The sequence below is a fragment of the Rhinoraja longicauda genome, chromosome 31, assembly GCF_053455715.1.
Source record: "Rhinoraja longicauda isolate Sanriku21f chromosome 31, sRhiLon1.1, whole genome shotgun sequence".
In the NCBI taxonomy this organism is placed as follows: Eukaryota; Metazoa; Chordata; class Chondrichthyes; order Rajiformes; family Arhynchobatidae; genus Rhinoraja; species Rhinoraja longicauda.
This window is the reverse complement of record NC_135983.1, coordinates 27,868,662-27,888,971: the sequence shown is the minus strand read 5'-3', so window position 1 is coordinate 27,888,971 and position 20,310 is coordinate 27,868,662. Positions and strand designations below refer to the sequence as shown.

At 46.9% G+C, this 20,310-nt stretch overlaps 1 protein-coding gene across 1 annotated transcript in view; it reads left to right on the top strand.

The window, feature by feature from the left end:
* abca2 (ATP-binding cassette, sub-family A (ABC1), member 2) overlaps positions 1 to 20,310 on the top strand; it is a 215,080-nt gene that overhangs the window by 100,164 nt on the left and 94,606 nt on the right. The window contains exons 6-10 of the mRNA XM_078426040.1: positions 6,388 to 6,492; positions 7,541 to 7,723; positions 8,664 to 8,882; positions 12,549 to 12,874; positions 14,764 to 14,923. Of these exons, the coding sequence (XP_078282166.1) occupies positions 6,388 to 6,492; positions 7,541 to 7,723; positions 8,664 to 8,882; positions 12,549 to 12,874; positions 14,764 to 14,923 (993 nt within the window). The remainder of the gene's footprint in view (positions 1 to 6,387; positions 6,493 to 7,540; positions 7,724 to 8,663; positions 8,883 to 12,548; positions 12,875 to 14,763; positions 14,924 to 20,310) is intronic.

The window sequence follows — 20,310 nt, the reverse complement described above, 5'->3', positions numbered from 1 at the left end:
GGCTGATCTTCCACAATCAGTAACCCGTGCCTGCCTTCTCCCCACATCCCTTGATTCCACTAGCCCCTAGTGCTCTGTCTGACTCTCTGTTAAAAATTCATCCAGTAAATTGGCCTCCACTGCCTTCTGTGGCAGAGAATTCCACACATTCACAACTCTCTGGGTGAAAAAGCTTTTTCTCACCTCAATTTTAAATGGCCTCCCCTTTATTCTTAGACTGTGTGGCCCCTGGTTCATGACTTCCCCCAACATTGGGAACATTTTTCCTGCATCTAGCTTGTCCAGTCATTTTATGATTTTATACGTCTCTATAAGATCCCCTCTCGTCCTTCTAAACTCCAGTGAATACAAGCCTAGTCTTTCCAATCTTTCCTCATACGACAGTCCCGCCATCCCGGGGATTAACCTGGTGAACCTACGCTGCACTGCCTCAATAGCAAGGATGCTGTCTGTCATTTAGTTGCATTTTAGAATTGGGCAGATATAGGATATCAGGAATTTAGTAAAGAGTTTAAAGTCCTATTAAAGTTTGATTGGTTGAGGTTGGCTCGGTGGGGCAGTGGTAGATTTGCTGCCAGAGACCCCGGTTCGATCCTGACTACGGGTGGTGTCTGCACGGAGTTTGTACGTTCTCCCCGTGACCTGCGCGGGATTTCAATTCCCGGTTCAGCGGCTTAAATAAAATCTCCAGGTGTTGTTCTTGCACATTATTGTGGATAAAGGTGTTAAATCAATGACTCAGTTGAACATTAAGAGTCATCTGACTCTTATTTTAGCAACAAACAGATGCAATTTCATGATGTGCTGTTGCAACTGTAATAATGTAATGTGATGATAAGGGAACCATTGACGTTGGAGATATGGCTTGGAAACTGGTCCTTCGGCCCACCGAGTCCACGCCGACTAGCAATCACCCCTTACACCAACACTATCAGTCTGAAGAAGGGTCTCGATCCGAAACGTCACCCATTCCTTCTCTCCTGAGATGCTGCCTGACCTGCTGAGTTACTCCAGCATTTTGTGAATAAATACCTTCGATTTGTACCAGCATCTGCAGTTATTTTCTAACACTATCTGACATACTAGTTGTAACTGTACCCTTCAACCAACTTTACTACCATGCACCGACCGATCAGCCAAAACATTATACTCAGCGGGTTAATTAGCTTGTTGAATGACGCGCTGAAACTTTTTTATTATTATGCAAATACACCGATGAGCCAAAACATTATGACCACTGACAAGTAAAGTGAATAACATTGGTTATCTTGTTAAAATGGCACCTGTCAAGGGGTGGGATATATTAGGCAACAAGTAAACAGTCAGTTCTTGAAGTTGATGTGTTGGATGCAGGAGAAAAGACCTGAGCGACTTTGACAAGGGCTAAATTGTTATGGCTAGACGACTGGGTCAGAGCATCTCTGAAACGGCAAGGCTTTTGGGGTGCCCCCGGTCAGCAGTGGTGAGTACCGACCGACAATGGTCCGAGGAGGAACAAGCCACAAACTGGTAACAGGCAGGATGTTGGGCGCCCAAGGCTCATCGATGCGCGAGGGCAACGAAGGCTATCTCGTCTGGTCCGAACCGACAGAAGGTCGACTGTGGCACAAGTCACGGAAAATGTTAATGGTGGTGATGGGAGGAATGTGTCACAATACACAGTGCATCGCACCCTGCTGCGTATGGGGCTGCACACGGAGGACCAACAGCATATTAGGCAGGTGGTCATAATGTTTTGGCTCATCAGGTCATAATGTTTTGGCTGATCGGTGTATATCACATGGCTTATTGGATGTGTGATTGTAAGACAAGCCAATGCCAGTGTGTCAACACCATTTGAGCCAGAGAGATAAGCAGCACAGAAACAGATCCTTTTCTTGCCAAGCAGGTAATGCACATCAAGTTTCCATTAACAGTAATCCTATCTTATTCTCCCCACATTCCCACTAACAACCCCAAACAACAACAAGGAGGGCCGCCAAGAGAACAAAGGGGGCAGCGGTAGAGTTTCCGCCTCACAGCGCCAGAGACACGGGTTCAATCCTGACCACGGGCGCTGTCTGTACGGAGTTTGTACGTTCTCCCCGTGACCTGCGTGGGTTTTCTCCGGGTGCTCCGGTTTCCTCCCACACTCCAAAAAGACCTACAGGTTTTTTGGCTAATTGGATCCAGTAAAATTGTAAATCGCCCCTTGTGTGTAGAATAGTGTCAGAGGGCAGGGATCGCTGGTCGGTGCGGACTCAGTGGGCCGAAAGGCCTGTTCCAAAATAAACTATAAACTGTAAACTGTAAACTGTCTCCAAAATAAACTATAAACTGTAAACTGTCTCCAAAATAAACTATAAACTGTAAGCTAAACTACTGTGTTGCAAAAGCCAAAAATAACTTATCAAATGTAGAAGTTGATTCCAAATTATATAACACATTTTCCGTGAAGAAAAGTGTAAAAATATTCAGGAGGTGGGTAAGTAAGCCAGAAGTTGCATACGTTTCTCGGTTCCACTACAAGCAACTGTGGATCTGAGAAGATGATGCACGCATTGGAATGTTCAATTTGTCAAGGATGCTGTGAGAATATCCTTGAAGAGACACAGAGTGCTGGAGTAACTCAGCGGGTCAGGCAGCATCTGTGGAGAACATGGATAGGTGACGTTTCACAGAGTGCTGGAATAACTCAGCAGGTCAGGCAGCATCTCTGGAGAACATGGATAGGTGACGTTTGGGGTCGGGACCCTTCTTCAGAGGGTCCCTTCTTGCTATTGAGGGAGTGCAGTGTAGGTTCACCAGGTTAATTTCTGGGATGGCGGGACTGACATATGATGAAACAATGGATCGACTGGGTTTACAAAATTATTAAGGGGTTGGACAGGCTTGATGCAGGAAAATTGTTCCCGATGTTAGGGGAGTCCAGAACCAGGGGTCACAGTTTAAGAATATGGGGTCGGCCATTTAGGACTGAGAAGAGAAAAAACTTTTTCACCTAGAGGGTTAGTTGTGAATCTGTGAAATTACTCTGCCACAAAAGGCAGTGGAGGCCAATTCATTGGAAGTTTTCAAGAGAGAGTTAGATTTAGCTCTTCGGGCTAATGGAATCAAGGGATATGAGGATAAAGCAGGAACGGGGTACTGATTCTGGATGATCAGCCATGATCATATTGAATGGCGGTGCTGGCTCAAAGGGCTGAATGGCCTCCTCCTGCACCTATTTTCTATGTTTCTATGTAATAAAGAATTCGTACTTCTAGTTTCCCTCTCCCCGGACTCTCGACTGTATTATTTATTAAAGAGAGTAAAGTGCTAAAATCAATCAGGAGAAGCAAAGATATTTTTATGACACAAAATGCTGGAATAACTCAGCAGACCAGGCAACATCTCTGGAGACAAAGGATGGGTGACGTTCTTGGGAGCCAACAAGAGTCTTGACCCGAAACATCACCTATTCCTTTTCTCTAGCGATGGGCCCCGACCCGCCGAGTTACTCCAGCATTTTGTGTCTATGTTTCTTGAAGGTGTCAGGGGTTATGGGGAGAAGGCAGGTGAATGGGGTTGGGAGGGAGAGATAGATCAGCCATGATTGAATGAGGGGGTAGACTTGATGGGCCGAATGGCTTAAATCTACTCCTCGAAATTATGACCTTAAAGACTATTTACTTTCAGTGTGGTGACTTTGGACGAGTGACTAATTCGGTGCCAATTCTGTGCCCCATTTTGCTCCATTACTTCTAATGACGCCAGTAAATGTAATTGAAGTTCCTTACATTACTTGGCCACATGAGCACATCAAAGTACTTCTCTGCATTAAATCACATTCCCTATTTATGAGCTCTTTCTCCAAACATCAAATTAGCTTGAAACTAGTTTTCTCCTTATCACTCATCCTTACACAATTTTTCACTTCGGTTTAAAGATGCTGTAATCCTGTCAAAATGGTTCATCAAAATAATGAACCATGAAAGACCAGTTTAGTTCCGTTCAGTTCAGTTTATGGTCACGGGCACTGAGGTACGGTGAAAAGCTTTTGCTGCGTGCTAACCAGCCAGCGGAAAGACAATGCATGATTACAATCGAGCCATTTACAGTGTGCGCAGATACTTGATAAGGGAATGTAAGAAAATAACTGCAGATGCTGGTACAAATCGAAGGTATTTATTCACAAAATGCTGGAGTAACTCAGCAGGTCAGGCAGCATCTCAGGGGAGAAGGAATGGGCGACGTTTTGGGTCGAGACCCTTCTTCAGACTGATGTCAGGGGGCGGGGCAAAGAAAGGATATAGGTGGAGACAGGAAGATAGAGGGAGATCTGGGAAGGGGGAGGTGAAGAGAGGGACAGAGGAACTATCTAAAGTTGGAGAAGTCAATGTTCATACCGCTGGGCTGCAAGCTGCCCAGGTGAAATATGAGGTGCTGTTCCTCCAATTTCCGGTGGGCCTCACTATGGCACTGGAGGAGGCACATGACAGAAAGGTCAGACTGGGAATGGGAGGGGGAGTTGAAGTGCTCAGCCACCGGGAGATCAGTTTTGTCAATGCGGACTGAGCGCAGGTGTTGAGCGAAGCGATCGCCGAGCCTGCGCTTGGTTTCGCTGATGTAAATAAGTTGACATCTGATAAGGGAATAACGTTTAGTGCAAGGTAAAGCCAGCAAAGTCCGATCAAAGGTAGTCCGAGGGTCACCAAAGAGGTCGATAGGGGTTGAGGACTGCTCTCTGGTTGTGGTAGGATGGCTCAGTTGCCTGATAACCACGCCTTAACTTTAATGGAACTGGATTCATCCTGTGAAGAACTGCTCACCATTTGAATAAACAATTAATTATTGCTCACCAGTTCTATGATAATTCACGTCAACATGGTGGCGTAGAGTAGAGTTGCTGCCTCACAGCGCCAGAGACCCGGGTTTGATCCCGACTACGGGTGCTGCCTGTACGGATTTTGTACGTTCTCCCCGTGGAGTTTCCTCCGAGATCTTTGGTTTCTCCCCACACTCCAAAGACGTGCAGGTTTGTTGGTTAATTGGCTTGGTATAATAAAATTAAAAAATTGTCCCTAGTGTGTGTAGGATAGTGTTAATGTGTGGGGATCGATGGTCGGTGAGGACTTCGTGGGCCGAAGGTCCTATTTCCGCGCTGTATCTCTAAACTAAACTAAAAATATAATTTCTGTTCACAGTGTTAAGATAATCCCCAGTATGTTAAGACATGAGAACTTGAGTAAAAACGTATTAATTGTTTAAACGCTTTGTCACCCACTTCAATTGGGAATTGGACAAATGCAATCCATAGTTCCCATTGCCAACGAGCAACAGAAATAAAATATTCATAAAATGAATATTGTGTGCAGTTTTGGTCTCCTAATTTGAGGAAGGACGTCCTTGCTATTGAGGCAGTGCAGTATAGGTCCATGGGATGGCGGGACTGTCGTATGAGGAAAGATTGGAAAAACTAGGCTTGTATTCACTGGAGTTTAGAAGGATGAGAGGGGTTCTTAGAGATGTATAAAATTATAAAAGGACTGGACAAGCTAGATGCAGGAAAAATGTTCCCAATGTTGGGGGAGTCCAGAACCAGGGGCCACAGTCTAAGAATAAAGGGGAGGCCATTTAAAACTGAGGTGAGAAAAAACTTAGAAAGTTAGATAGAGCTCTAGGGGCTAGTGGAATCAAGGGATAGGGGGAGAAGGCAGGTGCAGGCACAGGTTACTGATTGTGGATGATCAGCCATAACCACAATGAATGGCGGTGCTGGCTCGAAGGCCCAAATGGCCTCCTCCTGCACCTATTTTCTCTGTTTCTATATTTCTATGAATAAACGTGCCCGCAGCTGAACAGTTAGGGGATGTACAATCAGGATAAAGTTAGCAATTACTCAGAGCGTAGGAAAATAATTAATCAAACACAACTAGTTCAGAAGGGTCTCGACCCAAAAAGTCACCCATTCATTCTCTCTGGAGATGCTGCCTGACCCGCTGAGTTACTCCAGCATTTTGTGATCACCTATCCATGTTCTCCATAGATGCTGCCTGACCCGCTGTGTTACTCCAGCACTCTGTGAAACGTCACCTATCCATGTCTTCCAGAGATGCTGCCTGACCCGCTGAGTTACTCCAGTACTCTGTGAAACGTCACCTATCCATGTTCTCCACAGATGCTGCCTGACCCGCTGAGTTACTCCAGCACTTTGTGTCCTTTTGCATAAACCAGCATCTGCAGTTCCTCATTTCTACAAGTGGATTGTTGTGCTGCATGCACTTTAAATATTTAAGGAACTGAGGACAAACATTTTTACGTTGCTAGACCATTACTAAAGTCATATTCAAGGTGGAAATCTATATTTTGATGGCAATTAATCTTGTTGAGCAGCTAATTAATTCTCTTGGCCTGGTTGCATTGCAGGTTTTCCGCCTTTGCTTTGGGTCCTATCCATCAGATGTGGACAGTGAGCTGGACAGTGATAATTGGGATGTGTTCGGGGCTGGAGAGAAGCTCATGCAATGGGAGGTAAGGTCTCTTTGCATCTCGTGGGAGGGCACGTTTGTTGGAGCGGGAATAGAACCTGCTCCTCTGTTCAAAGATTATTGACAATGAAACTCCATTAAACTGGCAGGCTCATAAGATCATCAGTGATCAGATCAGAATTAGGCCATTCAGCCTATCGAGTCTACTCCGACATCCAATCATGGCTGATCTATCTCTCCCTCCTAACCCCACTCTCCTCCTGCCTTCTCCCCACATCCCCTGACACCCGTACTAATCTAGAATCTATCTATCTCTGCCTTAAAAATATCCAATGACTTGGCCTCCATGGCCCTCTGCGGCAATGAATTCCACAGATTCTCCACCCTCCGACCACAGAAATTCCTCCTGGAGGTGTGCGTTTTCACACTTCTGTACCTTTTGCCCGATGGGAGAGGGGAGAAGAGGGAGTGGCCGGGGTGCGACTGGTCCTTGATGATGCTGCTGGCCTTGCCAGTGACCCGGGTTCGATCCCGACTACGGGTGCTGTCTGTTCGGAGTTTGTACATTCTCCCCGTGACCTGCGTGGGTTTACTCTGAGATCTTTGGTTTCCTCCCACACTCCAAAGACGTACAGGTTTGTAGGTTAATTGGTTTCAGTGAAGATTGTAAGCTGTCCCAAGTGTGTGTAGAGATACAGCGCGGAAACAGGCCCTTTCAGCCCACCGGGTCCGCGTCGACCAGCGATCCCCGCACAGTAACACTATCCTACACACACTAGAGACATGTTTTACATTTACCAAGCCAATTAACCTGCATACTTGTACATCTTTGGAGTGCGGGAGGAAACCGAAGATCTCGGAGAAAACCCACGCAGGTCACGGGGAGAACGTACAAACTCCGTACAGACAGCGTCCACAGTCGGGATAGAACCTGTGTCTCTGCTGCATTAGCTGTAAGGCAGCAACTCTACCGCTTCGCCACCGTGCCGCTCGTGTTAGTGTGCGGGGATCGCTGATCGGCGCGGACTTGGTGGGAGTACTTGGGTAAAGAATACGGATTGGATGGAATGATGAGGATCTTCATGTTTCAGGAGCATCTTCTGGGAGGATGGAGGAGGATGGAAGGAGGACTTATTCACCAGGCACTCAGTGACCCGGGGAAAGTGACAAATCGACAGAGACTTGTCCAACTGCTGGCCCAGGCTCTTGGCTTGGCAGGATCCAGTAACTCCACGGATGGCTATGATCCACAGGGACTTGTTGGGGAGATGGAGGTAATGTCACGGTGCCATGGTTCAATGGTTCTTTTATTGCCACGTGTACCAAAGGTACAGTGACATCTATGTTTGTTTGTTTGTTTGTTCCTGAACTACAGCCAAAACGGTACACGATAGCGTGACAAATTTAGGCCCACCTCACTCACCGTCGTCCCTTTGGTGCCAATGGAAGAAGTTTCATTGAAATCGGTGTTATGTTTTTAAAGTTATTCACATTTTAAAGTTTAAATCTATCTCCTAGGGAGGGGGGGGGGAAGGAGGGAGGATAAGGGGGTTGAGGGGGATGGAGTGGGGGGGAGGGGAAGGGGGCAATGGGAGGGGGTAAGGGGGGAGGGGGGGGTGCTGCACCAATACAGGTGAGGTTTAGGCCCAATGGGTCCACCTGGACTATTATTGTTAGATAGAGCTCTAGGGGCTAGCGGAATCAAGGGATATGGGGCGAAGGCAGGCACTGGTTACTGATTGTGGATGATCAGCCATGATATCATTGAATGGCGATGCTGGCTCGAAGGGCCGAATGGCCTCCTCCTGCACCTATTTCTATGTTTCTATGAAATACATTTTTTGCACGGACATTACTGTGATTATTGCCATGCATAGTGACAACGATTAAGTACCCCATGTAAGTAAACAGAGATACAGTGTGGAGTATCTGAGATCCACTGAGTACGTGTAGACCAGCGGTTACCGCGGACACTGGCACTAACACCATCTCAGACCCACGTCTGGGGCCTGTGTCCCGGGCTTATTTGTAACTTTGTCAGCGCCCTTTATGTGGCGTCCATTTGCATACCTTGGGTACGCTAGCAAAGAATTTCACTGTGACCCGTCGCACGTGACAACAAAGCATTCATCCCATCATTCATACGCGCGCCAGGGACACCAAACCCGATGAACGCTATTCCCTTTATCGTGTTTCTTTGAATTTGTTCCCCAGAATATTCTGTTTGTGCCCAACGTGTTGGAATCGTTGACGTGTAACGAGGGTAAGGATGACCTGCAGAAGGTCCTGGTCATCCCGGCATCTCAAACGGCCCGGCTCAGCCATTACCGAGGAGTTGTGTGTAACGCCAGCGCCAGAGTGCGGAAGCAACACTTCCAGCAACTCGCCCACGAACTGAAAGGCCAGGTGGACGTCCAGAAAATCGTGGAGCAGGTGAGGTCCCATCAAAATATAATTTATGGGGAAAAAGGTACAATGTTTGGTTCCTTTTTTACGTGACTTCGCCCCTGGACTTCATCGAAGCTTACGGGCACAGGACAGGGTTCGATTCGGTGAATGAACACAATGGTTTTGGGCATTTGAAGAATGTTTTATTGATGGGAACATTTACTTGAGGGGCTTGTAACACAAGTTTGATTCATTGTGCATTCAGAGTGGCTCAATCACGGAGTAATGTCCAGCGTTTTATTAAGGAACAGACCACAGTCTGGACTTGACATGAAATGTCACCGTCCATGTTCTCCAGAGATGCTGCCTGACCCGCTGAGTTACTCCAGCACTCTGTGAAACGTCACCTATCCATGTTCTCCACAGATGCTGCCTGACCCGCTGAGTTACTCCAGCACTCTGTGTCTATCCATGAATGTGAGAAGGGTTGGTGGTGAGGGAGAGGGCAATGGAGTCAAAGACATAGTAGTTGCATTTAAAAAAGAATGCTATCAATCATCTACAATTTCTCAAGCACCTCCTAATGCCCTTGTGTGCATTAACCAGCACCTACAATTCCTCGTTTCCACATCTTTCCTCTTTTCCATATTCTTCTGTTCCCCATTCCATGTTTTTTGTAGGGCAGTGCGTTCCAGCACCTTGGAACGTCATTGCTCTGAATAAGATGTTTGCTTGGGGGCAATTCATGTGAATCTACCAACATTTGCATTGCCCTTTGCAAGTCGAGTCATAGAATCACAGAGTCATAGAGTGATACAGCGTGGAAACAGGCCCTTCGGCCCAACTCGCCCACACTGGCCAACATGTCCCAGCTACACTAGTCCCACCTGCCTGCGGTTGGCCCATATCCCTCCAAACCTGTCCTATCCATGTACCTGTCTTAATGTTTCTTAAACTGTGTGCAGTTTTGGTCTTCAAATTTGAGGAAGGATATTCTTGCTATTGAGGGCGTGCAGCGTAGGTTTACTAGGTTAATTCCCGGAATGGCAGGACTGTCATATGTTGAAAGACTGGAGCGACTAGGCTTGTATACACTGGAATTTAGAAGGATGAGAGGGGATCTTATCGAAACATATAAGATTATTAAGGGGTTGGACACGTTAGAGGCAGGAAACATGTTCCCAATGTTGGGGGAGTCCAGAACCAGGGGCCACAGTTTAAGAATAAGGGGTAGGCCATTTGGAACGGAGATGAGGAAAAACTTTTTCAGTCAGAGAGTTGTAAATCTGTGGAATTCTCTGCCTCAGAAGGCAGTGGAGGCCAATTCTCTGAATGCATTCAAGAGAGAGCTAGATAGTGCTCTTAAGGATAGCGGAGTCAGGGGGTATGGGGAGAAGGCAGGAACGGGGTACTGATTGAGAATGATCAGCCATGATTACATTGAATGGCTGTGCTGGCTCGAAGGGCTGAATGGCCTACTCCTGCACCTATTGTCTATTGTCTATTAAACGTTGGGATAGTCCCAGCCTCAACTACCTCCTCTGGCAGCTCGTTCCATACACTGGAATCATTCTTGTAAACCTCCTCTGGACCCTCTCCAGAGCCAGCACATCCTTCCTCAGATACGGGGCCCAGATTTGTTCACAGTACTCCAAATGTGGCCTGACCAGCGCTGTATAGAGCCTTAGCTTCCTTCTATCCAGAGATGCTGACTGTCCCGCTGAATTAATCCCACATTTTGAGTCCATCTTCCGTGTAAACCAGCATCTGCAGTACTTCGTGCACACTTAGAAACATAGAAAATAGGTGCAGGAGGAGGCCATTTGGCCCTTCGAGCCAGCACCGCTATTCATTGTGATCATGGCTGATCATCCACAATCAGTAACCCGTGCCTGACTTCTCCCCACATCCCTTGATTCCACTAGCCCCTAGAGCTCTATCTAACTCTCTTTTAAATTCATCCAGTGAATTCGCCTCCACCGCCCTCTGTGGCAGAGAATTCCACAAATTCACAACTCTCTGGGTGAAAAGTTTTCTTCTCGCCTCAGTTTTAAATGGCCTCCCCTTTATTCTTAGACTGTGGCCCCTGGTTCTAGACTCCCCCAACGTTGGGAACATTTTTCCTGCATCTAGCTTGTCCAGTCCTTCTATAATTTTATACGTGTACTTCTACATGTACTTTATATTTTCACAGTTAATTTTGATTTTACACATGCCCTCGGTCGGTACACGTAACAATAAACTAAACTGAACTGAATTGATTCAACCTCTTCACAATTTTATCTAACATGGATCAAATGGAATGCCATTTTTTGCCACTGTCTACTCTTCTTTGACTCTGAGCAAGAAATATGAATTTAGTTGATTCATGGATGGATGGGTAAGGTTGAAATCTCGTATTTACATTGTCGCTATCTGGAATTGTATGGAGGTAGTAACTCAACTTGGAAATGTTATTACGAAGATAGGCACAAAATGCTGGAGAAACTCAGCGGGTCAGGCAGCATTTCTGGAGAAAAAGATTAGGAGACGTTTCAGGACTAATGTGGGAATTTGGCAAAAATTCATGTATTTCAACTGATGTAGAGAATTTGGAAATTCTGAGTGAGATTCAGCTTGACATTCATCATCTCCGTGCAGCGGTAGAGTTGCTGCCTCACAGCGCCAGAGACCCGGGTTCCATCCTGACTACGGGCACCGTCTGTACGGAGTTTGTACGTTCTCCCCGTGACCCGCGTGAGTTTTCTCCGGGATCTTCGGTTTCCTCCCACACTCCAAAGACGTGCAGGTTTGTAGGTTAATTGGCTTTGTAAAATTGTCCCTAGTGCATGTAGGATAGTGCTAGTGTGTGGGGATCGCTGGTTGGTGCAGACTCGGTGGGCCGAGCGGCCTGTTCGCGCGCTGTATGGCTAAACTAAAGTAAAATAAACTATATCTAATATAACGAGAAATTTGGCAAAACAATTAAGCTCTTTCAACCGATGTAGAGAATTTGGAAATTAGCTTGAAATTCCTGGTGAGATTTAGCTTGATATTCATCATCTCAAAAGTGATTCTTGTGGTTGGTTTAGTTTAGTTTAGTTTTGTGTCATGTGTACCGAGGTGCATGTTGTTTATTTGTTGCCTGCTATCCACTCAGCAGAAAGACAATACATTAATACAATCGAGCCATTCACAGTGTACAGATACATGATGGGACTAATGTTTAGTGCAAGGTAAAGCCAGCAAAGTCCGATCAAGGATAGTCTGAGGGTCACCAATGAGCTAGATAATAGTTCAGCACTGCTCTCTGGTTGTGGTAGGACGGTTCAGTTGCCTGATAACAGCTGGGAAGAAACTGTCCCTGAATCTGGAGGTGTGCGTTTTCACACTTCTGTGCCTTTTGCCCGATGGGAGAGGGGAGAAGAGGGAGTGGCCGGGGTGAGACTGGTCCTTGATTATGTGTAGGAAGGAACTGCAGACGCTGGTTTAAACCGAAGGTAGGCACAAAAAGCTGGAGTAACTCAGCGGGTCAGGCAGCATCTCTGGAGAGAAGGAATGGGCGACGTTTCGGGTCGAGACCCTTCTTCAGTCCTTGATTATGCTGCTGTCCTGCATGATTACAATCGAGCTGTTCACAATGTATAGATACATGATCTGGGGGGAATGATGAACCTGCAAGACCCTGGGTTGTAGTTGAGTAACATCACTGTCATTCTCCCTTCTGCACAGTTGAAGTTGAACGAGGTCAACCACACAGCGGTCCAGCACCATCTCCGGGCCCTGCTGGAGGACCTGGTTGAGGTGGAGAAGATTCTGAAGGACGTGGACGCCTTGTCGAGTCTGGCCAGACTGCTGCCGAAAGGAGCGTGCGCTGGGAAGAGCCCGGCGGTGGTCACCGCCAACAGTAGCAGTTGGAACGGCAACTTCACCACCGCCAACGCCAACGCCACCTCAGAGGAAGGCGAAGACACCCAGAAGGACAACCCACACACTCAGTTCTCAGCCTTCGTCCAACTCTGGGCTGGTCTGCAGCCAATCCTCTGTGGCAACAACAGGTAAAAGCTCAAAGTGTAGGGGAAAAAACTGCAGCTGCTGGTTTAAACCGAAGATGCTGGAGTAACTCAGCGGGTCAGGCAGCATCCCGGCAGAGAAGGAATGGGTGACGTTTCGGGTTGAGACCCTTCTTCAGACCAATGGGTGATGTTTCGGGTCGAGACCCTTCTGCAGGTCCAATGGATGCATTCAAGAGAGAGCTAGATAAAGCTCTTAAGGATAGCGGAGTCAGGGGGTATGGGGAGAAGGCAGGAACGGGGTATTGATTGAGAATGATCAGCCATGATCACATTGAATGGCGGTGCTGGCTCGAAGGGCCGAATGGCCTCCTCCTGCACCTATTGTCTATTGTCTAAACGTCACCCATTGATATTATCAGTTTTAGTTTCAGTTTAGTTTATTGTCACGTGTACCGAGGTACAGTGAAAAGCTTTTGTTGCATGCTAACCAGTCAGCGGAAAGACAATACATGATTACAATCGAGCCGTCCACAGTGTACAGATACATATAGTATAAGAAAATAACTGCAGATGCTGGTACAAATCGATTTATTCACAAAATGCTGGAGTAACTCAGCAGGTCAGGCAGCATCTCGGGAGAGAAAGAATGGGTGACGTTTCGGGTCGAGACCCTTCTTCAGAAGTAGAAGGGTCTCGACCCGAAACGTCACCCATTCCTTCTCTCCCGAGATGCTGCCTGACCTGCTGAGTTACTCCAGCATTTTGTGTACAGATACATGATAAGGGAATAACGTTCAGGGCAAGGTAAAGCCAGCAAAGTCCGATCAAGGATAATCCGAGGGTCACCAATGAGGTAGATAGTAGTTCAGCACTGCTCTCTGGTTGTGGTAGGATGGTTCAGTTGCCTGATAACAGCTGGGAAGAAACTGTCCCTGAATCTGGAGGTGTGCGTTTTCACACTTCTGCACCTCTTGCCTGATGGGAGAGGGGAGAAGAGGGAGTGGCTGGGATGAGACTGGTCCTTGATGATGCTGCTGGCCTTGCTGAGGCAGCGTGAGGTGTAGATGGAGTCAATGGGAGGGAGGTTGGTTTGTGTGACGGTCTGGGCTGCGTCCACAATTCGCTGCAATTTCTTGCGGTCCACCCGCTGATCGGCCGCGGAAGTCCCGATGGGCTAGCGATTGGCCGCCTCGCCCGGAGTAGCGCCACATTTTATAGGGGGGATTTCAATTGCGTTCTCGTAATTTGGTCCAAATTTAAGGAGGTGCCAGAGAACCAGTCGCCAGAACATCATGGTTGGACCCTGTAACACCAAACCTCCAAGAAACACAGCGGTAGAGTTGCTGCCTCACAGCACCTGAGACTCGGATTCGATCCTAACTAAGGGTGCCATAGTGAGGCCCACTGGAAATTGGAGGAACAGCACCTCATATTTCACTTGGGCAGCTTGCAACCCAGTGGTATGAACATCGACCTCTCCAACTTTAGATAGTTCCTCTGTCCCTCTCTTCCCCTCCCCCTTCCCAGATCTCCCTCTATCTTCCTGTCTCCACCTATATCCTTCCTTTGTCGTCCCCCCCCCCCCCGACATCAGTCTGAAGAAGGGTCTCGACCCGAAACGTCACCCATTCCTTCTCTCCTGAGATGCTGCCTGACCTGCTGAGTTACTCCAGCATTTTGTGAATTATATACCTTCGATTTGTACCAGTTATTTTCTTAGTTACTAACTAAGGGGGCTGTCTGCACGGAGTTTGTACGTTCTCCCCGTGACCGCGTGGGTTTTCTCCGGGTGCTCCGGTTTCCTCTCACATTCCAAAGAGGCGCAGGTTTTCCAGGCTGTCAGTACGGGAACAATACATTATTAATGTATTTTGACTTTCCGATGCATTAATTATCGCCTCAGTGATTTTGGTTTTCTCTTTCTGGTCCAGAACGATAGAACCTGAGGCACTGAAGCAAGGAAACATGAGCTCATTGGGCTTCACCAGCAAGGAGCAACGCAACCTCGGACTACTGGTGCATCTGATGACTACCAACCCCAAAATACTCTACTCACCAGCGGGTACTGAGGTGGACAAAGTCATAGAAAAGGTAAGGCCGCAACGGATATGCATATTACACCCACGAACCTCCTGCATTTATTCCATTAGGAAGAAAAAACTGCAGATGCTGGTTTAAAATGAAGGTAGACACAAAATGCTGGAGTAGCTCAATGGGTCAGGCAGCATCTCAGGAGAGAAGGAATGGGTGACGTTTCGGGTCGAGACCCTTCTTCAGACCGAAAGGTCTGAAGATGGGTCTCGACCCGAAACGTCACCCATCCCTTCTCTCCTGAGATGCTGCCTGACCTGCTGAGTTGGTCTTGACCCGAAACGTCACCAATCCCTTCTCTCCTGAGATGCTGCCTGACCTGCTGAGTTGGTCTTGACCCGAAACGTCACCCATCCCTTCCTGAGATGCTACCTGACCTGCTGAATTGGTCTTGACCCGAAACGTCACCCATTCCTTCTCTCCTGAGATGCTGCCTGACCTGCTGAGTTGGTCTTGACCCGAAACGTCACCCATCCCTTCTCTCCTGAGATGCTACCTGACCTGCTGAATTGGTCTTGACCCGAAACGTCACCCATTCCTTCTCTCCTGAGATGCTGCCTGACCTGCTGAGTTGGTCTTGACCCGAAACGTCACCCATTCCATCTCTCCCGAGATGCTGCGTGACCCGCTGAGTTACTCCAGCATTTTGTGTCTACCTTGCATTCATCCTTTAGTCAGAGGGAGGTGAATCTGTGGGATTCATTGCCACAGAAGGCTGTGGAGGCCAAGGCAATGGATATTTTAAGGCTAAGGCAGAGATAGATGGATTATTGATTAGTGGTGTTTAGAAGAATGAAGGGGGACCTCATTGAAACATACAGAATAGTGAAAGGCTTGGATAGTGTGGATGTGGAGAGGATGTTTCCACTAGTGGGAGAGTCTAGGACCAGAAGTCACAGCCTCAGAATTAAAGGACGTTCTTTTAGGAAGGAGATGAGGAGAAATTTCTGTAGTCAGAAGGTGGCGAATCTGTGGAATTCTTTGCCACCGACGGCTGTGGAGGCCAAGTCAATGGATATTTTTAAGGCAGAGATGGATAGATCCTTGATTAGTACGGGTGTCAGGGGTTATGGGGAGAAGGCAGGAGAATGGGGTTGAGAGGGAAATAGATCAGCCACGATTGAATGGCGGTGTAGACTTGATGGGCCGAATGGCCTAATTCTGCTCCTATCACTTATGACCTCATGACGATAAATGATCCTTGTTAGACGGAGGCCACATAACAAGTGACATACAGAAATAAACTAATTATTCTGGCAAATGCAAAGTTAATGGGAACTCGTGCACAGGCTTGATGGTGGAGGCAAGTTGGTACCTAATTAGTCTACAAGCACATTAAATTAAAAAAAAGGAAAGTAACAATTTTAAATAGCCAAAGCCATGAAAGATGACAGCTGTGATATTGATTTAGGTTTCGTGAGCACAGAAGACAAATGTAACATGAACAAAATGAGTTATAAAGGCTATTGTTGCAAAAAAAGATCAATATTGCTCCAGCAACATTTGATTTGTTCATCGTGTAATTACTGAAGGGCAGTAAACAATATTTATCATAGTTCCCGTGGAAACAGTTGCATTATGCATTATGCAGCGGTAGAGTTGCTGCCTCACAGCGTCAGAGACCCGGGTTCGATCCCGACATCGGGCGCTGTCTGCGGAGTTTGTACGTTCTCCCCGTGACCTGCGTGGGTTTTCTCCGGGTGCTCTGGTTGCCTCCCACACTCCAAAGACGTGCAGGTTTGTAGGTTAATTGGTTTAGTATAAATGTAAAATTGTCCCTAGCGTGTGTTTAGGGTAGCGTTAATGTGCGGGGATCGCTGGTTGGTGCGGAACCGGTGGGCCGAAGGGCCTGTTTCCATGCTGTATCTCTAAACTAAACTAAACTGAATGTTGACCAAAAATAACCTTTAGTCAGGGATTAATGTGAAATGGATTGAATTAAGTCATGAATGGAAAACCTGGTTCAGTTTCCAAGAATCTTATTTAAATGAATCTGCATCTAACAAAAATGTTGCTTGTAATTCAATGACAGTTTTGTCCCGGCTGTTATCAGGCAACTGAACCATCCTACCACAACCAGAGAGCAGTGGTGAACTACTATCCACCTCATTGGTGACCCTCGGACTATCCTTGACCGGACTTTCCTGGCTTTACCTTGCACTAAACATTATTCCCTTTATCATGTATCTGTACACTGTGGACAGCTCGATTGGAAACCATGTTTTGTCTTTCCGCTGACTGGTTAGCACGCAACAAAAGCTTTTCACTGTACCTCGGTACACGTGACAATAAACTCAACTGTAACTCTAAGTGTGTAAAATGACTGTGATTTTCTTGGACATTGGTCTTGTGCTAAATTGGGGCAGGACATTTGGAGGATGGGAGTTTTAGTTTTAGAGATACAGCGCGGAAACAGGCCCTTCAGCCCACCGGGTCCGCGTCGACCAGCGATCCCCACATATTAACACTATCCTACACACACTAGGGACATTTTTAACATTTACCAAGCCAATTAACCCACATGCCTGTGCATCTTTGGAGTGTGGGAGGAAACCGGAGCTCCCGGAGAAAGCCCACGCAGGTCACGGGGAGAACGTACGAACTCCGTACAGACAGCGCCCGTGGTTGGGATCGAACCTGGGTCTCCAGCGCTGCATTCGCTGTAAGGCAGCAACTCTACCGCTGCGCCACCGTGCCGCCCTGTTTGTTTCTCAACTGTGTCATTCCATGGAAGAGAATGTGAAGGCCAATTTTGCAAATATATATATATCTATATGAATCTAAAGGTTATTCCCTTTTCATGTATCTGTACACTGTAAATAGCTCGATTGTAATCATGTACATTATATCATATCATATCATATACATACAGCCGGAAACAGGCCTTTTCGGCCCTCCAAGTCCGTGCCGCCCAGCGATCCCCGTACATTAACACTATCCTACACCCACTAGGGACAATTTTTACATTTACCCAGCCAATTAACCTACATACCTGTACGTCTTTGGATTCTTTCCGCTGACTGGATAGCACGCAACAAAAGCTTTTCACTGTACCTCGGTACACGTGACTATAAATTAAACTAAACCAAACCAACCATCAGAATCACCTTTGAGATGATTCTAGGCTTATACTAGACTGGATAGACTAGGCTTGTACTCGCTGGAATTTAGAAGACTGAGTGGGGATCTTATGGAAACATATAAAATTCTTAAGGGGTTGGAGAGGCTAGATGCGGGAAGATTGTTCCCGATGTTGGGGAAGTCCAGAACCAGGGGTCACAGCTTAAGGATAAGGGGGAAGTCTTTTAGGACCGAGATGAGAAAACATTTCTTCACACAGAGAGTGGTGAGTCTGTGGAATTCTCTGCCACAGAAGGGAGTTGAGGCCAGTTCATTGGCTATATTTAAGAGGGAGTTAGATGTGGCCCTTGTGGCTAAAGGGATCAGGGGGTATGGAGAGAAGGCAGGTACGGGATACTGAGTTGGATGATCAGCCATGATCATATTGAATGGCGGTGCAGGCTCGAAGGGCCGAATGGCCTACTCCTGCACCTATTTTCTATGTTTCTATGATGAATATCAAACTAAATCTCATTCAGAATTTTTAATTAATTTCCGAATTTTCTACATTGGTCGAAATAGCTTAATTTTTTTTGCCAGATTCCACGTTAAACTAAACGGTAACAGTTTTGCTTTACTTTAATATCTGGGACGAAGAGTTAAATTTGTACGGAATGTTGCCTTGGCAACACAGCCAGCAGAATCTACCCACACTCTACCTGCATTCACGCTGAGCTCAATAACTGGCTGACCTTCCCAGATGCCTACTTGTATTCCCCAGTATAGACACACATTGTGTAGACTCTTTGGTTAGTTTCCAAATGAGACATAGGAGCGGAGTTTGGCCGTTCAGCCCATCGAGTCTACTCTGCCATTCAATCATGGCTGATCTATCTTTCCACTCAACCACATTTAGGTACAGCGGGGAAACAGCCCTTCGGCCCACCGAGTCCGCACCGACCAGCGATCCCCACAACTAACATTATCCTACACACACTAGGGACAATTTACATTTATACCAAGCAAATTAACCTACAAACCTGTACGTCTTTGGAGTGTGGGAGGAAACCGAAGATCTCGGAGAAAACCCACGCAGGTCATGGGGAGAACGTACAAACTCCGTACAGACGGCGCCCGTAGTCAGGATCGAACCCCGGTCTCTGGCGCTGTAAGGAAGTAACTCTACCGCCCCGTTCTCCTACCTTTCCCCCATAACCTTTGACACCCTTACTAATCAAGAACCTGTCAATCTCCACTTTAAGACTACCCAATGACTTAGCCTGTACAGCCGTCTGTGGCAATGAATTTGACCGATTCACCAGCCTCTGGCTAAAGATATTCCTCCTCATCTCCATGCTAAAGGTGCATCGTTTTATTCTGAGGCTGTGCCCTCTCGCATTAGTGGATACATCCTCTTCACTGTCACTCTATCCAGGGCTTTCTGTATTAGATTATTATTTACTTTGGACTTTACTTTGGAGATGCAGTGTGGAAACAGATCCTTCGGCCTACCGAGTCCGCGCTGCCCAGCAATCACCCCGTACACTAGCACTATCCTACACACACTTGGGACAATTTATAGAAGCCAATTAATCTATAAACCTGCACGTCTTTGGAGTGTGGGAGGAATCCGGAGCACCCGGTGAAAACCCACGCAGGTCACGGGGAGAACGTGCAAACTCCGTACAGACAGCACTCTCATTTCTTTTTCCCCTGACTCTCAGTCTGAAGAAGAGTCTCATGAATTTAAAAGAGAGTTAAATAGAGCTCTAGAGGCTAGTGGAATCAAGTTGATATGGGGAGAAGGCAGGCACGGGGTACTGATTGTGGATGATCAGCCATGATCACATTGAATGGCGGTGTTGGCTCGAGGGGCCAAATGGCCTCTTCCTGCACCTATTTGCTATGTTTCTATGACCCGAGACGTCACCCATTCCTTCTCTTCAGAGATGCTGCCTGACCCGCTGAGTTACTCCAGCTTTTTGTGTCCGTCTTAAGTAGAGAGTGGTGCCTGCACCTCACACCTGTGTCTTGTGGTCTTGTCATGCATGCAAATGGTACACTTCAGTCACGTTCACTGAGATAAATGGAACCTGGCGGCTTTGCTTTGCTTCCTTTGTGGGTTGACCTGCCTCAAAGTGTTTGATCCTTGCTGTAATAGATGCTCACATTGAATTTCCCAGCGGATTTACAGCAAGCATTGCATATAATACCAGAGGGACATTTGCTTAGTGTGCTCATTACATCGGTGGCCATATGTCATTGGTACCTTTGTTGCTCTGGAGTGTTTGGACGTGTCCCTGATGTGAATAATTGGGATCATTTCT